The sequence below is a fragment of the Drosophila eugracilis genome, unplaced genomic scaffold, assembly GCF_018153835.1.
Source record: "Drosophila eugracilis isolate 14026-0451.02 unplaced genomic scaffold, ASM1815383v1 contig_90, whole genome shotgun sequence".
NCBI classification, from domain to species: domain Eukaryota; kingdom Metazoa; phylum Arthropoda; class Insecta; order Diptera; family Drosophilidae; genus Drosophila; species Drosophila eugracilis.
This window is the reverse complement of record NW_024573812.1, coordinates 463,770-484,229: the sequence shown is the minus strand read 5'-3', so window position 1 is coordinate 484,229 and position 20,460 is coordinate 463,770. Positions and strand designations below refer to the sequence as shown.

The window sequence follows — 20,460 nt, the reverse complement described above, 5'->3', positions numbered from 1 at the left end:
TGCACTTGTTTATGAGGCAGCCCCCATATGCAAATTCTAGACCTTTTTGCTCTAGCACTTGTCTTTGGCATCTGCCTCGAAGGCGTTTGCCTGAGTTATGTGCTGACAGCAGATACTACGCTAGCCACTCATTTTCCCTTGGTCAAGGTGGAAGTCGGACCTCAACCTGGTCTATAAACATCATTTGTCAAATGGTATGCGAGCAAGATATAGCTTATCCCCAGGATAGCTTGAGAGTTTTTTTGGGGCCTAAGGTGTTCCATTGTTACACGCTCCACTGGGGTTATTCATCAATCTCTCTCTGGGACTGTTCTGGGATTGCTCATGTCTAGGTGTGATGCGATCGCCATCACTCATTTATAACTGCCACTGCATCTGACAGATACATTTTCGTTTGTCATCTGTATGAGCTGCCATTAAAATTCGAACATGTCTTTTTCCGTGTTCAGTTGAAACTTTAATTGCTTATGCTAATTCTGGAAAGGTTTTTCATTTCAAAGGAAGGTCAATTTATGCAATGAGTTGATGGGTTAAAGTGTAATGCTTTTTTGATGGGGGATTTACGCAAAACCTACATAAGTTTTTTTTTGCTGAAAATATTAATCTTATTTTCAATTGGCAAGTAAATGCTGAGTCAAGTTAATTTGCCTGCCTTATTAATGTTCATATGCCCAAAAGATGGCAATGGTTTTTCCTCTATTAAATATGCAATCTCAGCCGAAAAGTATGCTACACGAACATTTTATGAGTTAGATAAAATCCACATTCGGCTTTCATAACAGACAAATGCGCTTCGATTAACTACGATTAAAAAAAAACAAATATTTATTATGCACAAAATTGTTAAAAAACAAAGGATTTATTATCTCTCAAATTCTGATTGGATTGCTATTTAAATATATATTTTTAAACAAGAAGACCAGTTGTGGGCTAAATATTTGAAAACCTTCAATGGCAGTAGTTAGTTTGTTTTTTGGCTAGCTCTTTGAAGTTCAAAATTGTTGTTTTTAATATAGAATAAATGGCGATATTACTAAACATTGAAACCTTCATTTATTGACTATAAATGAATTTATGAGCCGTAAATGTACAAAATTTAGTGAAAGTTTAAGTTATGGACAAGTTACAGTGTTCAGTGCAACTTTTTAACAGTCTGAGTTTTAGTATAAGCCTTATAAAAAAAATCAAATAATACATAAACAAAGTATTAAGGTAGCCAAGTCATCGTAATTAATAGATATAATATAAAATCCCATGATAAATCATTTGTTTACGGTGCCGAACATGTTTTGACCTAATAAGATGCTCGACTGTGAGTGTCAAATATTAATTATAAATATTTTTTGGCCCATATTGGCCAACAGTCGCATGATTGATTTGCCATTTGAATAATACGCGAAACTGGAGGAATAAATAAATACCAATAAAACAAAGCCAGCCAAAATGCGGGAAAACGAGCTGAAGATGTGGAGATGCGGGGAGTTTTGGCATAAAAATGGCTCGCCAAATTTATGCAGAAATGCGAGACACAACAAGCGCACAACACAATGTTGTCGGGCCGATGAGCAAACCGCATTAAAGTCAGGTCGGACACTCCTCCCACGACTCTGACTGCATCATGGGGCATTAGGCTTAAGGCTCTTGCCTCAAATCTCAAATCCACCTAAAATTCGGACAGCCAAGGCGGCAGTTATTAATAGACTACAGCCAGAAAGTTGCACCGCATCGCCTTCGTTTTTAGATGTTTCTTTTCATCTTTTTTTTTTTTTTTATTTTTGCAGAGTGGGCCTGACATTTTGCATTTGTGAATACCATTAGTTAGAAATTATGGCCGCCAGCGAGGCTAATTGATTCACTTTGTGGCAGTGCGTAGTGCGACTTCAAATGCAACTGCGAATGGGAATGCAATTGCAGATCGGTGGCTATGTCTTCAGGTTCCGGCTGGTAGATCTTGGCTAAAGGTTAACGTGTCGCAGCTCTAAATTATGACCTCGTTGTCATTGCGGCCGCTGCTACATTAATGAGTTTCCACTTCTGTGGCAGGCGCGTCAAATACCGATCGGCAAAGTAACACTAGGAGAAATGCTAGACAGGATTATCAGTTTCCAAAGTTCCTAAATAAGAAAAGGAGAGTAATTGTCCTAATTCTAGAGCTATGATAAGAGAATGACTGTAAGAAAGATTTCCATTTAGCCATTGGAAATTCCATAACTTCCAGTTTTAGCCAACTTTTATCTAAGTGTAAATTTGCAATATTACTGGATTTCGCGGGATTTAAGCCAACTTGCCGACTGGGGAGCCACCAAGAATCAATTTATTAACACGTTGCCGAAGAGCCTGGCCGTTTCTGGCAAGTGGAACTGGAAATTGGAACTGGGCGGGCCAAGGCAAATGCCAAAATGCAACTTCTGCCGCAGTAAGCTGCTGCTGCTGCTGTTGCTGCTATTGCAGTTGCGAAATTGCTGGAAATTATTATTGAATTCTTTTTGTTTTGCCGTTTTTTACTGTATGCTGTTTGCCATAAATGTTAGCCGCTTCTCAAAGCCCCCAAAGGTGCCCACCCACTGTAACAAAGTAACAAAGTCAAAGTAACTCTGCAAAGCTTTGGAATTTCCACTGAAGTCAGGTGGAGCAGTCAGCCGTTACCATTTCTGCACCTTTCGATTGTCACAACGCCATCCGCCATCGCCACCGCCGCCGCCGCTGCCAGTGCCAAATTGTGACAAATTTTATTAGTTGCTGCACCTCTCCCAGCAGAACCCACACGAATCACATATGTTTATGATGGTATCTGCATTGTAAACATGACAGTTAACCTGCTCCACACTTCTAAAAATGGCCATTTGAATTGCAAATCCAAGGGGTTGATAAACTCCTAGAGAACTGAAAGACTCGAACTGCTACTTTCTACTGACCTCAATAAAATGGCATCTCTGGCGTTGCATAATATTTTGTCTGGTGATCTAGAGAAGAAATGCCTAGCGTCTAACGGAGTGCTATAAAAAGCGCAGAATCTTTTCTACGCGCTTAGTATTAGCATAAATGATGTTCGCATTGGTAAGTAGTAGCCGGTAAGCTCATGAATAGCCAAACGTTAAGTGACTCCACATCTTTTTGGGAACTTCCAGTTATTGATCTTGACTTGCTGCCAACTGTGGAGTTGGCACGCTGAGAGTGCTGCCATTAAAGAACCGGTGCCAATCCTCCATTCGGTGGCCAAACAGCTGAACTCGGGTTCATATTTCTTTATGTACGAGGGCGCAGATGGCACTTATCGCGAGGAACTGGGCATTGTGAATTCAGATTCGAAGTCAACAGATGAGGATGACGATGATGGCGATCTGGAGGTGTCTGGTATTTACCGCTATATCGATGACGGTGGACAGGCTTTGGAAGTCAGCTATACTGCCGACAAGAATGGTTTTTTGCCCCATGTTAAATACATTTCCAAGGGGAAGACGATAAATAAAGCGCCATAGAGCCATTAACTTAGATGGGCACACATTCTTGAAAATGTTAGCCAGACAATTACCAAAGCCAAGCGCCGAGCAACGATCCAGGCGCGAATGCCCAGCTTTGGGCCATAAGGAGCGGCACACGGTTAAAAATTACATAGAAATAGTTCATTTTTAAATTATTAAACGTAAATAGATGATTATTTGTAGTACTCTTTGAGTAATTTTTAATAAATTTTAAGATTAAAGTAGCATTTTATAAAAAATAAGCTCTTAGTGGAAATCCTTTAATTTCTTATTAATAAGAAGAGATTTGCCAGTGCCTTAAGTCTAGCAGCTGTAACTGAAATCGCTTGCTCATCGCTGGGATATTTAATTTGCAGCAGATTTTGAAAATTAGTTAAGCTGTCAAAGTTATAAATTGTGGCAGCACCACAGATATTGCCCTTTTGCCGGAGATCTTCCAGCCAAATGCCGTTCGGTGCAGCGAAATGAATTTGTATTTATCACCGCAATGAAATGAACAGTGATCGTTAATATATATATCTACCCCCGGAACTACCGATGATTGGATTAATGGCCAAGTGATGTAAATTAAATTGCTGATGCACCCCCCCATTGAGATTCAGAATCTATCTATTTGTCAGCCAAAGATGTTCGATCGATAGTTATAGATAAATATAGATAGATAGATATATGCCTTGGGCTAGGGGGCTACACCCCAGTACAGATCATAATATAAATTGCATCAAAGCTGACATTTTACACATTTCTGGGATTGGTGTGATGCGGTGTGGATACTGTGGTGTAAAGTGTGAGGTGCGACTGATTAATCGCCTCACCTGGCGAGTGGGTGTGATGTTATGCCGTGTAAGTTATGCAGTTGCAGAGGCTGTTAATGTAGCCGCCGATCGGTGTCATCAATTGCCGGCGTCATCGCCTTGAAAACTGGCTCAGATCTCAACCAACATAGTGACACAATTTTCCGTAAAATCTCAGAGCTCTGTTAACTGACCCATCCGAGACCTTGACATTAAAAGCGAGACGATTTTTGGTGTTTGCGGACGTAACGTCCACATAAAACGGGATGCAAACATGTTTAGCATGTTTAAGCAAAAGAGCCGAAAGAGCTGGATGTGGCCGAAATACTGATGCAGGAGTGAGCCGCTATAAAAGCCAACTGGCCGATCTACTTTGTGTTCACACGCGCTTTAACTCTCGCTTTCTACGCTCCGCCAAGAAAAAAAAACGACGAAATGTTCAAAATCGTAAGTGGATTCAAGAAAGGATTGGTGACAATGAAAGAAGGAGATATATGGACGTAGAGTTTTAACAAACTTGAATATATCCTTTGGCTTCTCTATGTGAAAAGTGAACAAAAAAGGGTTGAGGATTGTCATTGATTCATTGCTTTTTGATGAACATTGAGGACTTAAAAGCGAAAGAGTGCTAATATCCTGATCTCCCACAGCTTCCTCTTCTCGTCCTGGCTGTGGTGGCCGCCACTTGCTATGCCCTTCCCGTGGAGTCCGAGCCCGAGCCTGTGCAAATCCTTAAGTCCGAGGTCAACAAAAAAGAGGATGGTGGCTATGACACCGTCTATGAAGGATCTGATGGAACTAAGCGCGTCGAAGAGGCTTTTGTCGTAGACAAAGGTACCGACGAGGAGGCTTTGGAGGTTAAGGGATCCTACAAGTACATCAATGACCTGGGCGAGGAGGTTGAGGTCTTCTACACGGCGGGAAAGAACGGATTCGTTCCATACGGTACAATTATTAATCCAGAAATCACAGCTGTGGCTGAGGCAGCCAAGGATTTGCCCAAGGCCGAGAAGGAGGAGAAGTTGTAAGAAGTATTTTGTGGAAGAGATCTCGTAAGATTAATGGAAAGAGCCAGCGTGTTGTTGCTGGGCAAGCAGACAAAATATACGACAAAGAAATTATGTTATAATCTTTGAGTTTTTATTTCTAATTTGCATAATTTGCACATTTTGAGTTCGTTTTACCGACGGAGATGCACTGAGAGAAATTGGTGGTAAATAAAACTTGTAGGTAAATAGGAAATCAAAATTAATTTTTGATATATATGCTGTATAGATTAATCCTACCTATTTTTGTATAAAATTTTCCCCAGTGCACTTGGTACATACCCTACTCCAAAGACCTTGAAAACCCGATCCAAACTTGGCACAGTATCAAAGTCTGGGACTTCGTATGATTAAGCACACGTTTGGCCACTTTGCGGTACAGTGAGGCCTGAGGCCATGGGTCCACAAATGAGACACCTGCTTCAATACATCATTACACGCTCAAACATCGTCCATTAGCTTTGATCAAAGACAAACGAAATGAAGACCTAACGAACAGGAAAGCATTAGAATGAAATTGGTCATTTAATGGGGTATAAATCATCTCCGGAATTTGCATATTTGATGGGTTACAAATCTCTTCAGTAGGTTGCTATACTCCATAAGCATGGATCACACCCTTCTCCAGAAGAACAAGAACCATTATGAAGAATACGTAGTAGGAAACCAGAAGGAAACCACAAGCTCGTCGCAGCTTGAAGTTTGTGGTGAGTGCAGAAAGCATGTTAAAGCCCATTCCGACCTCCAAGAAGATGCATACAGTCTCCCCGAAGGCACCTTCCGAAAGCTAATTGCAGATCTTATCTTAGTACTGAAAATCAGATCCTCCCGACTATTTACTCACGTGAACATTATCCGGCGCTGATACGAGTGTATGCACCACCAATGGCAGGGCCAGGAACACAAAGGATCCTGTAAATAAGAAGCTATATCTTCTTCTATATAAGAACTGATAGTTTCAAGTACCAAAAACAGGTGCTGAGAAGGTGGCCGTCAGGGCCATGCGAGGCCATCCCTGATAGGCCAAAGAGAGATTGGTCACCAGATCATTGCTACTAATTGCCCAGCAAATGGCCGTTGCCAGCGAGAACTCCTGGCTCACATACATAATGGTTCCCAATGTGAAAAACATGGCGTTTACCTCGGCGGTCAGGCAAAAGATCAGAAAGACGGTGGCCAGGAAACCCATGGGAGATGTGTACTGAAATAAACATTTTGGGAATCTGTTATTAAAACCAAATCATATATTTATGACATTCAGCAGTTATATATATTTAACTACGTGCTTAGATACACCTTTTTATGATCTAACCAGAAACTTACCCTAAAAAATCTGGGCGGGGTGTCGGTGCGCGTGAGGAAAAATATCAAGATAGACAGGGGCACCACGAAAATTAAGATGAACAAATAGATGTCAATGCCCGCTATTTTTTCAGCCGGAACTAGAAAAAAGTTCGTGAGATGAATGCCTTACATATCATAATGAAGATCTCACGTATTATGTAGGCTATGTAGGTGGGGACAATAATAACTTGCAGGCTATAGAGCAATTTGGACCATCCGTACAGAGGTTTCTCCATGTCAACGACTGGGATGAGTATTCGTAAGACCATATCGATGGGCTGTTTGGTCACTAGATATATCTTCACCATTAAGGTTCCCTTACGAAAACGTTCCAAGTCGAATTCGGCGACTGTGTTCCAGAATTGACGGAAAATAAGCTTATGACGACCGCCCTGACGAAGGGAATGACGATCTATTTCGTGACGTCTCAGCGGCAACTTTGTCTGTGGCTTCAGTTCCTCCAGTTGCAATACCTCACCAACCTCTAGGGCTCTGCGCTCCAGTTCTGGTTAAGACTTAAACTAGTTAAAAAGATTATAGTTTGCTCATTACTAACTATGTTACCCACTTTGAATGCGAGCCATTAGCAAATGCTGATCAATGACAGCCACAATGACATAGCCCACAAAGATACAGGCACCTGGTATAGCCATTAACCAGTTGATTCCGTTGCGTTTCTTGTGGATATAGTCCATATAGACAATATTGAGGAATAGGAAGCCAAAGTCACGCATGTAATAGTTTGGCTCTATATTGAAGGGCCTGGTCAGGATCACCAGGCCGGCGACAAAGATGTGCAGAAACATGGCCTGCGACATGCACGAGAGGAATGTGTATTTCGACATCTGCATTCTCGAGGCCATCGAAGTGAATAAATCTGGAGAACCATTAGCCAAGGCCATAACTGTCACCCCAGCCGTGCTCTCGTTCATCCGCAAGGAATCGGCTATCACCTTTAGAATTGGACAGAAGCTGGAAGGATTTATTTCACCTTATTATAAAGCTTGTGTTATATCTATTTAGACTCACTAATAGTTTATGGTAACCTGCATCATCCAGAATACGTAGATCGAAACTATGAGCATTCCCAGAACGATCCAGAATGCATTGAATCTGCTACGGATGTCCACTTTGCAGTAATGCCAAGTCAGGTAGTTGATCAATTTCATATTAGCCAGGCAATCTGCTGTGTTTTTCACAAAATGACATTGTTGTGTTACCGGCAAATCGTGAACCAAAGTACAAACTGTCTGTTCATGCATTTCAAGCTGGGCATTTACTTTCCTTAACTATTACTGCTTTTGAGGTGATTAAATAGGCTAAGGGTTTGAGATATTTAATATCTAAGCATTTTATTTCAAAATCGAGACAGTTTCCTATGATATTTCTATAAACAAAAAGTGATCAAGTTGCTGACTCAATAGAAAAGACTGCCGTTGCATAAAATCTGAAATTTCTCATTGAATTCTTAAACTTGATTAGATGACAGTAACCCAAAAATATTCTTTAATATGTGTTCCTAATGATCTATTTTTAGAGTTTACAATTAAGTAGTACAAAGGCCAGTTTTATCAGAGCCATAAAAATGTTTTTGCCAAAACAAAGCCTGGCTTAGAATCATTATATGATAAGTTGTTTACGAAAAGTGTTGTTTCTGGAAAGATTACTAATCAACAAAATATCTCAATTTGCTTTGTCTTCTTTCCCGCTTGATTATACAAATCGTTAATCTTTTCATATTCTTCAATAAAGTTCTATGCCAAGAACGTCAGATCGGTGAGATAATTTCTTGTTGTCGGCTCTCTGCTTAAATTAGCACTAACCATTGCGAAATTTATGATAAGTATTTATATGCAGCACGGAATCCGCAATTTCACATGCAGGTGCTGTCGCTCCATTTAAGAGATAGAAACGAAGCGGATTTCAGATATGGAATCTCTTTATTGCTAGCCAGTTAAATTAGATCGTACTTGGTTTTAAATTAAACAATACTTAGGTAGTCTAGAGTCTAGGAAAGCTTAGGCAGTCTTGGCAGTCTCCACCTTCTTCTCAACCTCAGCCTCAACGGCTGCCTTGATCTCCGCTTCGGGCTGAGCATCGAGAACGACCTGAACGGGCACCACCTGGGATTCGGCGGGCAAAGGCTCGGATTTCTCTACCACAACCGATTCCTTGGCCTCGACAGTCTCTTCCTTCTCAACCGGAGCGGCAACCTTCTCCACAGGAGCTGACTTCTTCTCCAGTTCCTGAGAGCGGGCTCGGCGATACTTGCGCTCCTCATCCTCGGAGATCTTTGGAAGATCAGCAGCAGACTTGGCCAGTTCGGTGATTTCTTTGGGAATGATGGTACCAATGGGCACAAATCCATTCTTTCCGGCGGTGTAGTGAACCTCTACAGTATTGCCATCGGCATCAACGTAGCTATACATTCCGGAGACTTCCAAGGTTTCATCATCGGTGCCGGCATTTTCGATCCTGCCCTGCTCCTGGCGAACGGACTGATCACCGCCCTCGTAACTGAAGTGGAAGGAGCCGTCGGGCTGCTTGTCCGTTTCGAATTTCAGCACAGGAATAATTTCTCGTTTCTCGGTGGTGGTGTCAACCTGGCCAATACTGGCGGCCAGAGATCCACTGGCCAGGGCCAATAAACAGATGGCAATCTTGAACATGGTTATTTCTATTATTTTAGGGTGAGAGTAGAGAGTGTGTTTGGTGCTTTCTAGGCGGGAACCGACGGACGACTTGGCTTACCACATCTTCCCTCCACTTTATATACCGGCGTTTAATGTGCGCAGCAGCCGCGAATTAGCATCTTTCAGTCTTTCATTACGCCATAACCAAAAAAAATATACAAAATATATCCAAAACAAAACGGAAAAAACACAAAAGAAATTCTATGGAAGCGAAGCAGAATGTGACTTAATAAAACACTCACAGCCGAGAGACAAGATTTGCATATGGTATTTATGATTCAGCGACTTGTTTTAAACGTACGACACCTTAAGAGAGGTCAAGTGATAAAGCCAATGATGAGGCACTGTAATGAGATCGGACTATACCAAATCGATTCCAGCAATCACAAAAAATCCCGTCCAAACAGGTTGATAATGATGTACGGAACACGTCATAAACTTGTTTCGCATTCGCTGGAAGTCAATCCATCACTTAAAGTGCCCAAAATACCTGGGCATACGAGTACAAGGGGGCCTCAGCCACTGATTGATTGCCAATGTTTAGGAAACTGCACTCGATTAGCATAGTATTCCACACGCTCGCAACCAGACAAAGGGGCATAAATTAAGATCTATATTTGATGTGCGCTTAAAACGAGTCTATATCGGATTCGAATCGCACGCGATCCATCAGTCATCAGTCATCACACGGGAAACTACTGAATGGCCACCATGAGTGTGTGCTGAAAAAGCAAAAAAACAACAGAAAAACATTAGCCAGGAGTGTGAGTAAGCCAATTGCAATGGGCTGTAAATTGTATGTCAAATGTGAAAAATGCACTAAGTCAGCGTTGCAACTCTTCCTCTCAGCCAAACAGCAATTTTGAAAAGCAGCGCGAAGGCCAAAGCAAAACGCGGGCAACCGCGAAATTGGCCAAGTAACATGGAAAACCATACGAAAAAAAAACTCAAAAAGAAAAGGGAAAACCAACGGGTAGCGGGAGTTGGCCAAAAATCTCGGGCGATGTTCATCATGTTCGTGATCATCTTGGCGGCTAAGCTGGATGGAGTTGGTTGCTTGGATTTTGGGCAGCAGTTATTGCTGTAATTTTTATGAATTGCAACTGACATTTCCTACACGCTGGAAAAGTTTAAAGTTTAAGTTGAGAAAAATTGACTTAGCCGGCCGGCAAAAGCAAAAAAAAAAAAATGAGGCAATGGGAGCGGGTAACTGGTGCAGGAGGGAGTGGCCATCGACCTGGTCAGCGAAATTGGCCCAAAAGGGCAGGCTCACCTGGGCTGAGCTGTTGGTGAAAACAAAGACAAATAATGCTCTTTAACGATGCATTGAAATGGACAAGTTGGCAACGCCCCGTCCCGCGGCTAATTCAAATGTCAGTTGGCATAGAGATTCCATCTCGATTCATTGGCAGGCATGTGGCCAAATGGCCAATTCATCAAAACGAAGCCAATTGCAACATCTGTAATCTTTTAATTAATATTTGACTTAACGAATTATTGCATCCAGTCGAGCATCCACATCCAGCGGGGGCACTAATCAAATGAAGTTCGCATTGCTAATTCACATAAATTACACTGCAGAGAACTGTAAGCTGCGAGCTGTAAGCTGTAAGCCGCATACGCGGCGTATGCGCAACGCCCATTTGCATTTAAAACTCGTTGCGCATACGCTACGTGGTGCACTGTAGCATCGACGGCAGCTCTTCCGATTCTGTTGCTGTCAAGCAGACAAACACTGTTTGTTTCGAGGTTCGCCTCTGCCGTCTCAGCCGTTTCTACCGCTCCAACCTGCCCTTCTAGCCGCTAAATCTGGGCTGCTGCACTGCATCTGGTTGCGGATGCTGGCGCTGCTTCTGTCGCTGCTCTGCTTCGAGCTGCAGTGAATGTGATTTCGGTATAAAAACGTTTGTGGCAACTGCAGTGAAGTCAAAGCACTTTTGACGAGCCTTCCAGCGCAGTTACCGCTATTAAGTCGCGAATTCGAAGTGAGTTAAAGTTCGAGTTGTGAATCCTTTAAGGATTAGGATCAAAAAACATAGAATTTAAACTTGGGAAAACTCTTTAATATAACTATGGACTCAAGTGAAGTTGGTCCTTCATAAAGGATATTCAAGAAACCTGCAAACTTTACTCTTGGAAAACCCATAGCTCAACCCAAGATCTTATATGGATAATTTTTCCCACGACCTTCATCATCATCATAACCATCATCATTTCGCAGAACTTTCAAATCGCAAAAAGCCAATCAGAGTATATCTGATACTAATTGCAAAGCAACGAGTTTGACATTCAAAGATAACGCCGCCGGCAACTCAATCGGGCACTAAACACTGAACACTGAACACCGCACCTCATCTGCGGTACTTACTTATGACTCTATTTAACCACCGTACCACATTTCGGTCCCCTGTCTTCTTTTTCGCCCACTAAAGGTCATGACGATCACCCACGCCTCCTTCGCAGCCGTTGTTTTGGCCCTCTGCTGCCTTAGTTTCATTCAGGCCCAGCCACAACGTGGACTTCCTCCACCACGAGGCAACTCCTTCGATGCGAATGCCGTGATACTGAAGCAGAACTTCGATCTGAATCCCGATGGCTCCTATCAGTACAAGTAAGTGGTGTATATATCCTTCTTATGTTTTATATCCTTTACAGATCTAACTTAAAAACCTTAAAAACTTAAACTTTTTGGGTTTGAAGATAAATTTTTGAAATTATTTACAAAACAAATATATTTTCTAAGTAAAAATCAGTTTACTACTAATCAAACATGCAATTACTGCACAGTAAGAGTTCAATACAGAATGGAAATCGAGGTAATGGTAATAAATTTTATAGACCTTTTTAGCTTAATGACTGCAGCTAATTAGATTTCAAGAGTGTTTTAAGTCTATAAATTAGTTTCAAAGTAGTTCACACGTAACTCGTTTTATCATAAGTGTTACATCTAAAACCTTAGTTCATTTTTAAGCCCGCTTTTAATTTCCTTTCAATCATTCCAGCTACGAGACAAGCAATGGAATCCGAGCTGATGAGGCTGGCTATTTGAAGAACCCGGGCAGCCAAATTGAGGCTCAGGTTAGTATGCTTTTCAGCGCAGTCTTCACTAAATCATAGCATAGTTTCAGGCATCACTAAAATTTATTATTTCTACACATCTCAGGTAATGCAGGGCTCTTACTCGTACACCGGACCCGATGGCGTCGTCTACACCATCACCTACATTGCTGATGAGAACGGATACCGTGCCGAAGGTGCCCATATACCCACTCCACCGCCAGTTCGCGCCGCCGCCGCTCCCGGAAGATTCTTCAAGTAATCCGCATCGTTTTCAAATCATGTTCTAATTCTTCATCGTTATGCTCAAGTTGGCAATCATATATCGCGGCGGGTCAGTTTTACAAACTGGCCAAAAAGTGAACCAGAGATAGACAGGAGAGAGATAGAGCAGCTGCTCGTCGGAGTTCCATTATCCCATCCACAAAAGATTTCCGTTTAACCTCCTGTCCACCCACCCCCCAAAAAATCATCCTTCCCTTCGTGCTTCATCTGTGCATTTCTACAGCCAATCCAATTTCTATTCTACATTCTACAATCTACAATCTACACTCTACACTCTACACTCTACTTAGTGTCTAACGAACTGTGTGTGAGATAAACATTTGTAAAATATGTAAATTCGATTGTTAAAATGTCGTACGGCAACGCATGCTCAGCAATAAAACAAAAATTGCACAAAAATCAATCTAATTCGTTGTTGTGTCTCTTAAGAGAATGACCTCAGCATTGTTATGTAAGACATCGCCGTGCGAACAATCTGAAAAGGGAGGATATAAAGTCAGTAAATGGATATTATATCTTGTAAGTCACTAGCTAGTATCACATTTATACCCACCGACGAGAAGGCCTCCATGTTAGCTTCGAAAAAGTATCCCGTGATACGGAATCCACGATGTGCCCTCATCATGCTAATCAGCAAGGACCGGCAGATCGAAGTCGAGGCTCCACCAGCTCCCAAGCTCTCATGCCAGGGACTATCATAGATGGCCCACTCGAAACTGGCACTCTCGGTCTTCAGATTCTCCCCACAATAGCAATAGATATAGGCCTGTATAATGATGGTGGCTATGAAAGAGGCATAGTACACGCCCTCTGTCTGGGCAAAGGTAATGGAAAATAGGTAACCCAACATGCAGAGTTGCAGAGATGAGATGAAAAATTGAGCGCATATGATGGGTTGATAGCACAAATTCAAATCACTGCACATATCCAAACTGGTCTGGTACAGGGCAAACACTTTGTTCAGAGTAGCCTGCGATTCCTTAAGACTGTCACCTCTAAATCTAACCACCTTGTACTGGGCAATCTTAAAGAAGGCACACAGGTTGCTGGTAAAGGAGCAAAAAATGGTATCCAAACTAACAGCAGGTAGAACCACTCCAGTCGAAGCAAAGGCACTCCATGTAAAGCTCATGGCGTAATTTCGAATGATGTGAATATCCCAGGGAAAACTATATAAATGAAACTTTAAATTGCGATTTTGGTATATATATTGTTACCTACAGACATGGAAAGGGCAGCTCTGGTTCGGCATGTCCTGCTAGCCAGTAACTGAGACCCATTCTCACAAAAGGTAGAACACTATTCAGTAGCCAGGCGAAAAAGAAACAGGTCCTGAACAGAGTGCACATCCGTTGATCCTGCTTATTTGCTGCATTCAGGATCTCGGCATACTCCTCACCTTGACCCGCCTCTTCGATTTAAATAGAAAAAGATAAAAAATGTTTATTAAAAAAAAATGACCACTCACCATTTTTCATTAGCAAACGAAATTTTTCAATGAGTCGCTTGAAGTCTCTACGTAAGTAGAGTATCATGCTAAACTTGAAAAGTCCCAGGATGGTAATCAATAAAGCCACCATGGCATCTGCCAGGAGCATTACGTTCTTCCAATTATGCAGCACAGCTGCCAAGATGAAGGGAAAGATGGCGGCTATACCAAAGACATTGATAGCCCTATAGGGACGCTTCCACATTTCTCGGTTCTCACTGAAGAGATCAAAGCCTAGAAGGGCGATGGTGCTCTTCTGTACTTGCAGGAAACTATCCATGTCGACTGGGATTAAGTTGGCCTCACACTAATGCAAATCTTTTTGGACTAGGGGTTTTAAGCCTTTTTACTGCACAAGGACATGAATACCGAGAAGGAAATGTGTCTTCAAATGAACAACCTTAGAATACTCTTACAGGCGCTTTAAGATATTAATATGTAAAAATTAAAAAGTGCTTAGTATTAAATATGGGCTTTGATCTTTTTAAATTAGACTTAGTAGATAGTTTTAAAGTAAATGATTAAGTACACGTTTCCAAACCCAATTTCAAAGATTGTTACAAACTCCTGACTATGGTCAAGATACCCCTAAAATGCTATAATGACAGGCCTAAACACCACCTACGATTGACACCTCTTCAGGCATACCAATTCTAAATCAAATTTTAATACTTTCAGGGTTCTTATTCACGCCTCATGGGTATGAGACCTTTTGTCGCGAGTTAAGTGATGGGTTTGGCTAGAGGCGTGGTTAGGGCTGGACTCCATTTCCCAAGTAAGAATGCTCTTTAAGGCAATTATCCTTAGGCTTAGCTAGTCTTACCCTTGGTATGGTTCCAGTAGGCAATGTCCAGAAGTTTGTTTACTTGGTCCTTGTTAGAGGCATCATCACCAGGTGCAGGACAATAATAAGATCTTGGACTACTAGACACATCTTGCTATCCAATCTATTTTTATACTATAACTTAATCAAGTACTTTAATGACTTTATGTATTAAAAGGTTACTGAAAACTCTTGGCTATGGTAAAAACACCCCTGAAATGCAGTAATAACAGGTTAAGTTCAAGCACCACTTCCGTTTGACACCTCTTTAGGCATACCAAATGAGAATCACAGTTTAATGCTTCAATGTTCTTTATTCACGCTTCACGACATCCCTGGGTGGGTGTCCTTTGGACGTGTGGCAAGTGGACGGTTTGGCCGGAGGTATGGTCAGCAATGTCAGCTCGACATCAGTCTATCGGCCCCAGCCGCCACCGCCCCATCCGCGGTGACCGCCACCCCAGCCGCCACCGCCCCATCCGCCGCGACCGCCACCCCAGCCGCCACCGCCCCACCCTCCATGGCGACCACCACCCCAGCCGCCGCCTCCCCATCCGCCACGACGACCACCCCAGCCGCCGCCCCATTGGCGAGCCTCTCGTGCTCCATCGTTGGCATGGTTGGCTCCCTGATCGGCGACGTCCAAAAGTCCGATCACCTGATCGTTGTTGGTGGCATCATCCAAGGCGTAGGAATAGGCCAGGCACAGGACACCAATGAGTGCCAGAAGTGTTAGACGCATCTTGCTTTCCGTTCGATTCGATTGATTGCTGGTGAAGATCTGAGTGCAACTGATGATTTGTGGACAAGATCGCAGGCCTTATATTCGAAGATCTCGCCACTCGACGTTCCTGTTCTCATACGCATCAATAAGTCGGGGTCTCTCCACTGCCCCTCATAGCTTCACCATCACCATATATACTACATATAGGTAGATGTACTATATACCTACCTGTCGGCAAGGTGTGATGGCTTAGGGGCTTTTTTGACCGGGTTCTGTTTTGCATCGTTATATTTCACCACAAAATTATTACACTCTTTGTGTCATTCGGTTTGTTCTTTTTTGGTCATTTTTTTTTTGTTTTGGATGTCATTACTGAAACGTTTCAAATTTAAATGTCTCATTTGCGAAAGTTGTCGGGATGCTGCTCCTAAGTGGTTTTATACATAGATCATTCGATTAGGACCCGCAGTCTGTCAACAATTGGGACCTGTTTAATTTTATGGGTTTTTACTTAACTGCAACTGGCAAGTAAAAGTTATAGCCTATACAAGACTAATTATAGTGTATTTAAACTTTCCACTTGTTAAGTAAATTGCAATTAATTCTAGGATGAGTAAGAGTGAAACTTCGACTAGTTCATCATTCTGAATGACCCCTTAAGTCTGACAAGAACATGACGGATTAAGCCTATAATTACCTGGTTAGGCCTAGAAAATATTAAAAAGTGGTAGCTGCTAAATGGAAAATAACTTATAAATCTCAAGTTACTAAACACCTACTTTAATCCAAATTACTAATACTTAATGATCTTATACACACTTTATTTATGTCAAACTTAATAAATCTCATTATCATATATATTAACAAGGATTCTTATGGTAATGAGCTTTCGATTGTTTAATGAATGTCAAGATCGACTTGTTTGATCTAGACTCTAAAAGGTAAACAACGGGGGATTTACGAGAACAAGCCATTGAACCTAGTTCGTCTATACAGGTTCCAGGCAAAATATCCCAAATGTTGTTTAATTTTCTCTTTCTTTTTTTTAAGTAAAAACAATCAGTTAACTGATTTGCTTAATTTGCTCGTGCGGAACGAACAAAAAATCGCGCCCACTGTTGTGTTTGGTTTTATTTTGTATATAAACTTGAGTTCCACCAAATAAATAAATTAATATTTCCGAAGCTTAAAAAGTTTTATAAGATTTAAGCTCTTTTAGTGGGGTATATATCTAGAAAGAGGGCTTGTCATGTCATACCCTTAGAAAGGTGTTAAAGCTTAAGTTTAATATGATGAAATAATGTTAATTTTGTATTTTGGAGATACATTTTTGCTAAATAATATTCTTGCGTGACGTCGTTGCTTCTAAATATGTTTATTTATTGGTTAAGATTTAATAAGTAAACTTAATTAATTATTATTATTTGTATATTTCTAAACACACCCACCATTTTTTAAGGGTATAAAAACGTTGGCTTGTCTCTCTTTTCTGTTAAAATATTTGAAGTAACTTTTGTGATCGATATTCCCAAAGTAGTGAAGAACAAAGTATCTATTGGTCTGTCAAAAACATAACAAACAATCTTAGATTACTCATACGAGAAATATAATCCATCATCTCCAGTTACTATAGACTTTGTTGGATAAGCTATAGATTGTTGTACGGAATGTTAAGAGCAGAATACTGTATATAGATTTTGTTTATACTTTTGCAGTGGGCAATAATATTCTGATCAGAGATGTGAAATCTGAACAAACTTAACATACTTTGCAGTTGATTAAGTTCTACTTGCTAATGGTTATTAGAATGCTTATAGCATGATATACTTATACCATATTAGCCACATATCCGCTTTTATACTTAAGCTCTATGATATATATAGGGTATCAAAGATTCATCTTCAAAATAACATGTTATTGGCTTAAGATCTGGTTTGTATTGACAATTTATTTTACGTATACGTAATTTTGTGGTTTTCGCAAAGATGAGACATAGCATTGAAGGTAATTTATTACCTGCTACTACCCCCGAAAACCTGAACTATGTTAGATAGAACATATGTTAGAAACTTTTATAAATTTTAAATTTCAAAACAAAAAACTCACAACATAACCTGAATATATTATTTTTTAATATTTTTTATTTACAAAATTACTGATCCGGTTCATTAAGGAATCACATATGTAATACCATCAGACTAGCGACCATAGTGTCCGTGTCCGTATCCATGACCGCCACCTCCGTGATGTCCATGAGCATGTCCGTAGTTGCCGCGTCCGTAATTGCCATAACCACGAGCCAGTCTAGCTCCACCTTCTGCGTGGTTTCCTCCATGATGGGCCACTCCTAGCAGGTCCTCCAGATGGTGTCCATTGTCACTTAGAGCCAAGGCATAGGCCAGGCACAGAAGGCCAATGATAGAAAGCAGGATCAGACGCATCTTCTAGATAGGATTCTTCAAAGATAGATTGTTTAGCTTGAGCTTGGTTCTTCGCTTTGAGCAACTGTGGATTCCAGAGCTCTAGCTGCGGTGTTTTATTCGGTCAACGATTCGCAGAAACGACTGGCATTCCCGTTTTTTGTTTACTATATTTAATATTCTTGTTTTCGGGGAATAGATTTAATGTTAAACATAAAATTCCAAAACGTAAACAATTCAAATGGCTTTGATTTTTTTGACTTGGCTATTAAAAAGCTCTTTTAAGCTTTGATTTTTGGTTAACTTGATTGGGCTTTGATTTGAAGTTGTAAGCTTTTGAAGAACTTAAACAAAAGTTGATAATTTTATGGTCGTAGCTTTATTTAAAAGTTGGTATAGATTTTTAAGAAGCCACTGTTTTAAGCTTGCTACCACCAATAGCTGCTGCTCCAGGGTCGGTATGAGATACTCCAATCCTTGCTCCAGCCTCCATTCCAACCTCCGCCCCATCCTCCATTCCAGCCTCCATTCCAGCCTCCATTCCAACCTCCACCCCATCCTCCAGATATCCAGCGAGCTGCTCGTTCCCCTCCTTTCGCCTCCTTACCACCCAAATCAGCCACATCTTCTAGGGTGGCATTAGTAGCAGGATCTTCGGTAACAGGATAGCCCAAAACCACTCCTAAAAGAGTTAATATTGCCACGAAAAAGATGAGCTGCATTTTTGCTATCCACCTGAAATGAAACTACTTCGTAAGTGATCTCCGCCAACACCTTTTATACCCACAAAATTTAGATCTTTGCCTACTAATTGAAATTTATTTACAAGTTTGGCACACAAAGTTTAGAAGCCCTGACCCAATGGTAATATTTTTAACATATAACCATAACATTTAGCACTATGTGCATGAAGAGTTACTTTACTAAGATCAGCTAAATATTAAGTAAGGAAATTAGTTCTACCCAATAAAATATTATATTTCTTACAAAGAAGAATAAACTTCTTCAGGGAAGAGTTTTAAACCCAATCCCAAAGGAATTTTCATTTTAACAAATAATAAAATATTTTATTTAAAATGATTTACATGGATAAACAATATGGTTAACAACGATTGAACTATTGACTTACATTGGTTAAACAGATATTAGTATAAATATTAAACATAATAATCTCTGTCTGGACATTCATTCGGCAAGTATCATCTTTTTCATAAGAATTTTTAACATATATTCTCATTATTTCAATGATAAGTGACAAAAATATAACGAAATTAGTTACATTTTTCAGTTACCGTAAATTGTAAATATTTGAAAAACTTATGGCCTTAACATGACCAAATTTTGCCTCTATTGAAAATACTTAACAAAATTTCAACAATTTAATAATAAATTTCCTATCTTAAAAGACACTTAATACTGAGTTAGCCCAGCAGACTGAGTAGACCACTCAGAGCTTGAGGGTTTGCTCCTGCACCTGTGGCACCGGCTGCACCACCCCCATTTGCCAGCAATGGGCGTAGACTACTGCCAAGTGCCTGACCCAAAATACCAGCTAACTGAGCTTGCTGAGCTGTAGTAAGCTGTGTGTTACCAATTCCAGCGGCAGCGCCTGCTCCAGCTCCAGTTCCCACACCAACTGCTGATGTTGCTGGAGTATAAGAGGGAGAGCTGGAGATACTAGCTGAGCTACCATAGCCTCCTCCATAAGAGGGATAACCAGCTGATGCTCCAGCTGAAATGGAACTATAATTTGGTCTGTAACCATAATACGGCTGAGGTCTCTGGTATCCACCATAGTTATAGTAGCTGGGTCGATAGTAGCTCTGGCCATAACCATAGCCCAAACCAGGATATCCATAGTTATAGCCATAACTGGGATACCCATATCCATATCCATAGTTGGGTCTATATCCATAGCTGGGATAGCTTCCACCGTAGTCCTGGGGATCCGATTGAGTGCCACCACCGCCAGCAGATGATGATCCAGGTCGAATGGGTGGTCCTACAGGCAAGGGAGCGTCGAAGAGTGGCCCTCCACCGCCAAGTAACAAAGGAGTCAGAAGACCCAGGGTCCTGCCCTGAGGACGATCCACTTTTGATTTACTCTTCTGACCAGAAACCATCAGAAACAGAAGGCTCAGCGGAGCCAAACGCGCGAGTAGAAACATTTCGTGACCGTCGAATGCGGATTAACGACTGAAGACCGACTGAAAAACCCAATAATATTTTATACCACAGAGTTCTTGAGTGAATTTCCAAATTGGTTTGCCAAAAACAAAAAAAAAAATAACCAGAAGACCTTC

The 20,460-nt window shown here is 41.1% G+C and overlaps 10 protein-coding genes across 10 annotated transcripts; 3 read left to right on the top strand and 7 right to left on the bottom strand.

The window, feature by feature from the left end:
• The first annotated feature begins 3,045 nt into the window (after positions 1-3,045).
• Positions 3,046-3,704, top strand: LOC108106344 (larval cuticle protein 1). Its single transcript, XM_017213324.1, has 2 exons — positions 3,046-3,057; positions 3,129-3,704. The coding sequence occupies exons 1-2, from the start codon at positions 3,046-3,048 to the stop codon at positions 3,477-3,479; spliced, it is 363 nt and encodes a 120-aa protein (XP_017068813.1). The 3' UTR covers positions 3,480-3,704.
• A 915-nt stretch (positions 3,705-4,619) lies between these two features.
• LOC108106270 (endocuticle structural protein SgAbd-6) lies at positions 4,620-5,405 on the top strand. The gene is made up of 2 exons (XM_017213235.2): positions 4,620-4,723; positions 4,927-5,405. Exons 1-2 carry the CDS (start codon positions 4,712-4,714, stop codon positions 5,302-5,304), a joined length of 390 nt encoding a protein of 129 aa, XP_017068724.1. The 5' UTR covers positions 4,620-4,711; the 3' UTR covers positions 5,305-5,405.
• Positions 5,406-5,828: 423 nt separating this feature from the next.
• Positions 5,829-7,928, bottom strand: LOC108106228 (mitochondrial sodium/calcium exchanger protein). The gene is made up of 7 exons (XM_017213154.1): positions 7,696-7,928; positions 7,235-7,638; positions 6,818-7,171; positions 6,646-6,764; positions 6,289-6,523; positions 6,167-6,234; positions 5,829-6,109 (listed from the first exon to the last, which is right to left on the bottom strand). The coding sequence occupies exons 1-7, from the start codon at positions 7,926-7,928 to the stop codon at positions 5,915-5,917; spliced, it is 1,608 nt and encodes a 535-aa protein (XP_017068643.1). The 3' UTR covers positions 5,829-5,914.
• Positions 7,929-8,587: 659 nt separating this feature from the next.
• LOC108106306 lies at positions 8,588-9,428 on the bottom strand. Its single transcript, XM_017213277.2, has one exon. It carries the CDS (start codon positions 9,333-9,335, stop codon positions 8,685-8,687), a length of 651 nt encoding a protein of 216 aa, XP_017068766.1. The 5' UTR covers positions 9,336-9,428; the 3' UTR covers positions 8,588-8,684.
• Positions 9,429-11,237: 1,809 nt separating this feature from the next.
• On the top strand, positions 11,238-13,104 carry LOC108106751 (cuticle protein CP14.6). Its single transcript, XM_017213991.1, has 4 exons — positions 11,238-11,344; positions 11,792-11,970; positions 12,362-12,437; positions 12,523-13,104. Exons 2-4 carry the CDS (start codon positions 11,795-11,797, stop codon positions 12,676-12,678), a joined length of 408 nt encoding a protein of 135 aa, XP_017069480.1. The 5' UTR covers positions 11,238-11,344; positions 11,792-11,794; the 3' UTR covers positions 12,679-13,104.
• LOC108106749 (odorant receptor 47a) lies at positions 13,103-14,470 on the bottom strand. The gene is made up of 4 exons (XM_017213989.1): positions 14,170-14,470; positions 13,923-14,112; positions 13,255-13,870; positions 13,103-13,176 (listed from the first exon to the last, which is right to left on the bottom strand). The coding sequence occupies exons 1-4, from the start codon at positions 14,468-14,470 to the stop codon at positions 13,126-13,128; spliced, it is 1,158 nt and encodes a 385-aa protein (XP_017069478.1). The 3' UTR covers positions 13,103-13,125.
• An 837-nt stretch (positions 14,471-15,307) lies between these two features.
• Positions 15,308-15,856, bottom strand: LOC108106752 (heterogeneous nuclear ribonucleoprotein A1, A2/B1 homolog). The gene has a single exon (XM_017213992.2). It carries the CDS (start codon positions 15,753-15,755, stop codon positions 15,429-15,431), a length of 327 nt encoding a protein of 108 aa, XP_017069481.1. The 5' UTR covers positions 15,756-15,856; the 3' UTR covers positions 15,308-15,428.
• Positions 15,857-17,912: 2,056 nt separating this feature from the next.
• On the bottom strand, positions 17,913-18,512 carry LOC108106753 (glycine-rich cell wall structural protein-like). Its single transcript, XM_017213993.2, has one exon. It carries the CDS (start codon positions 18,176-18,178, stop codon positions 17,936-17,938), a length of 243 nt encoding a protein of 80 aa, XP_017069482.1. The 5' UTR covers positions 18,179-18,512; the 3' UTR covers positions 17,913-17,935.
• Positions 18,513-18,585: 73 nt separating this feature from the next.
• LOC108106229 (protein suex-1) lies at positions 18,586-18,879 on the bottom strand. The gene has a single exon (XM_017213155.1). The coding sequence runs from the start codon at positions 18,877-18,879 to the stop codon at positions 18,586-18,588; it is 294 nt and encodes a 97-aa protein (XP_017068644.1).
• A 699-nt stretch (positions 18,880-19,578) lies between these two features.
• LOC108106754 (shematrin-like protein 1) lies at positions 19,579-20,328 on the bottom strand. The gene has a single exon (XM_017213994.1). The coding sequence runs from the start codon at positions 20,323-20,325 to the stop codon at positions 19,579-19,581; it is 747 nt and encodes a 248-aa protein (XP_017069483.1). The 5' UTR covers positions 20,326-20,328.
• Positions 20,329-20,460: the final 132 nt, after the last annotated feature.

What these genes read in the sequence shown, in the direction of transcription:
- LOC108106229 (XM_017213155.1), bottom strand. Translation starts at nt 18,879, where the DNA reads ATGCAGCTCATCTTTTTCGTGGCAATATTAACTCTTTTAGGAGTGGTT.
- LOC108106751 (XM_017213991.1), top strand. Translation starts at nt 11,795, where the DNA reads ATGACGATCACCCACGCCTCCTTCGCAGCCGTTGTTTTGGCCCTCTGC. An exon ending in GATGGCTCCTATCAGTACAA is followed by an intron (nt 11,971 to 12,361) that starts GTAAGTGGTGTA and finishes CAATCATTCCAG; the next exon opens with CTACGAGACAAGCAATGGAA. An exon ending in GCAGCCAAATTGAGGCTCAG is followed by an intron (nt 12,438 to 12,522) that starts GTTAGTATGCTT and finishes TACACATCTCAG; the next exon opens with GTAATGCAGGGCTCTTACTC.
- LOC108106754 (XM_017213994.1), bottom strand. Translation starts at nt 20,325, where the DNA reads ATGTTTCTACTCGCGCGTTTGGCTCCGCTGAGCCTTCTGTTTCTGATG.
- LOC108106306 (XM_017213277.2), bottom strand. Translation starts at nt 9,335, where the DNA reads ATGTTCAAGATTGCCATCTGTTTATTGGCCCTGGCCAGTGGATCTCTG.
- LOC108106753 (XM_017213993.2), bottom strand. Translation starts at nt 18,178, where the DNA reads ATGCGTCTGATCCTGCTTTCTATCATTGGCCTTCTGTGCCTGGCCTAT.
- LOC108106228 (XM_017213154.1), bottom strand. Translation starts at nt 7,928, where the DNA reads ATGCATGAACAGACAGTTTGTACTTTGGTTCACGATTTGCCGGTAACA. An exon ending in GCTAATGGCTCGCATTCAAA is followed by an intron (nt 7,172 to 7,234) that starts GTGGGTAACATA and finishes AGTCTTAACCAG; the next exon opens with AACTGGAGCGCAGAGCCCTA. An exon ending in CTACATAGCCTACATAATAC is followed by an intron (nt 6,765 to 6,817) that starts GTGAGATCTTCA and finishes ACTTTTTTCTAG; the next exon opens with TTCCGGCTGAAAAAATAGCG.
- LOC108106752 (XM_017213992.2), bottom strand. Translation starts at nt 15,755, where the DNA reads ATGCGTCTAACACTTCTGGCACTCATTGGTGTCCTGTGCCTGGCCTAT.
- LOC108106749 (XM_017213989.1), bottom strand. Translation starts at nt 14,470, where the DNA reads ATGGATAGTTTCCTGCAAGTACAGAAGAGCACCATCGCCCTTCTAGGC. An exon ending in GAGCTGCCCTTTCCATGTCT is followed by an intron (nt 13,871 to 13,922) that starts GTAGGTAACAAT and finishes TCATTTATATAG; the next exon opens with TTTTCCCTGGGATATTCACA. An exon ending in ACATGGAGGCCTTCTCGTCG is followed by an intron (nt 13,177 to 13,254) that starts GTGGGTATAAAT and finishes CTCCCTTTTCAG; the next exon opens with ATTGTTCGCACGGCGATGTC.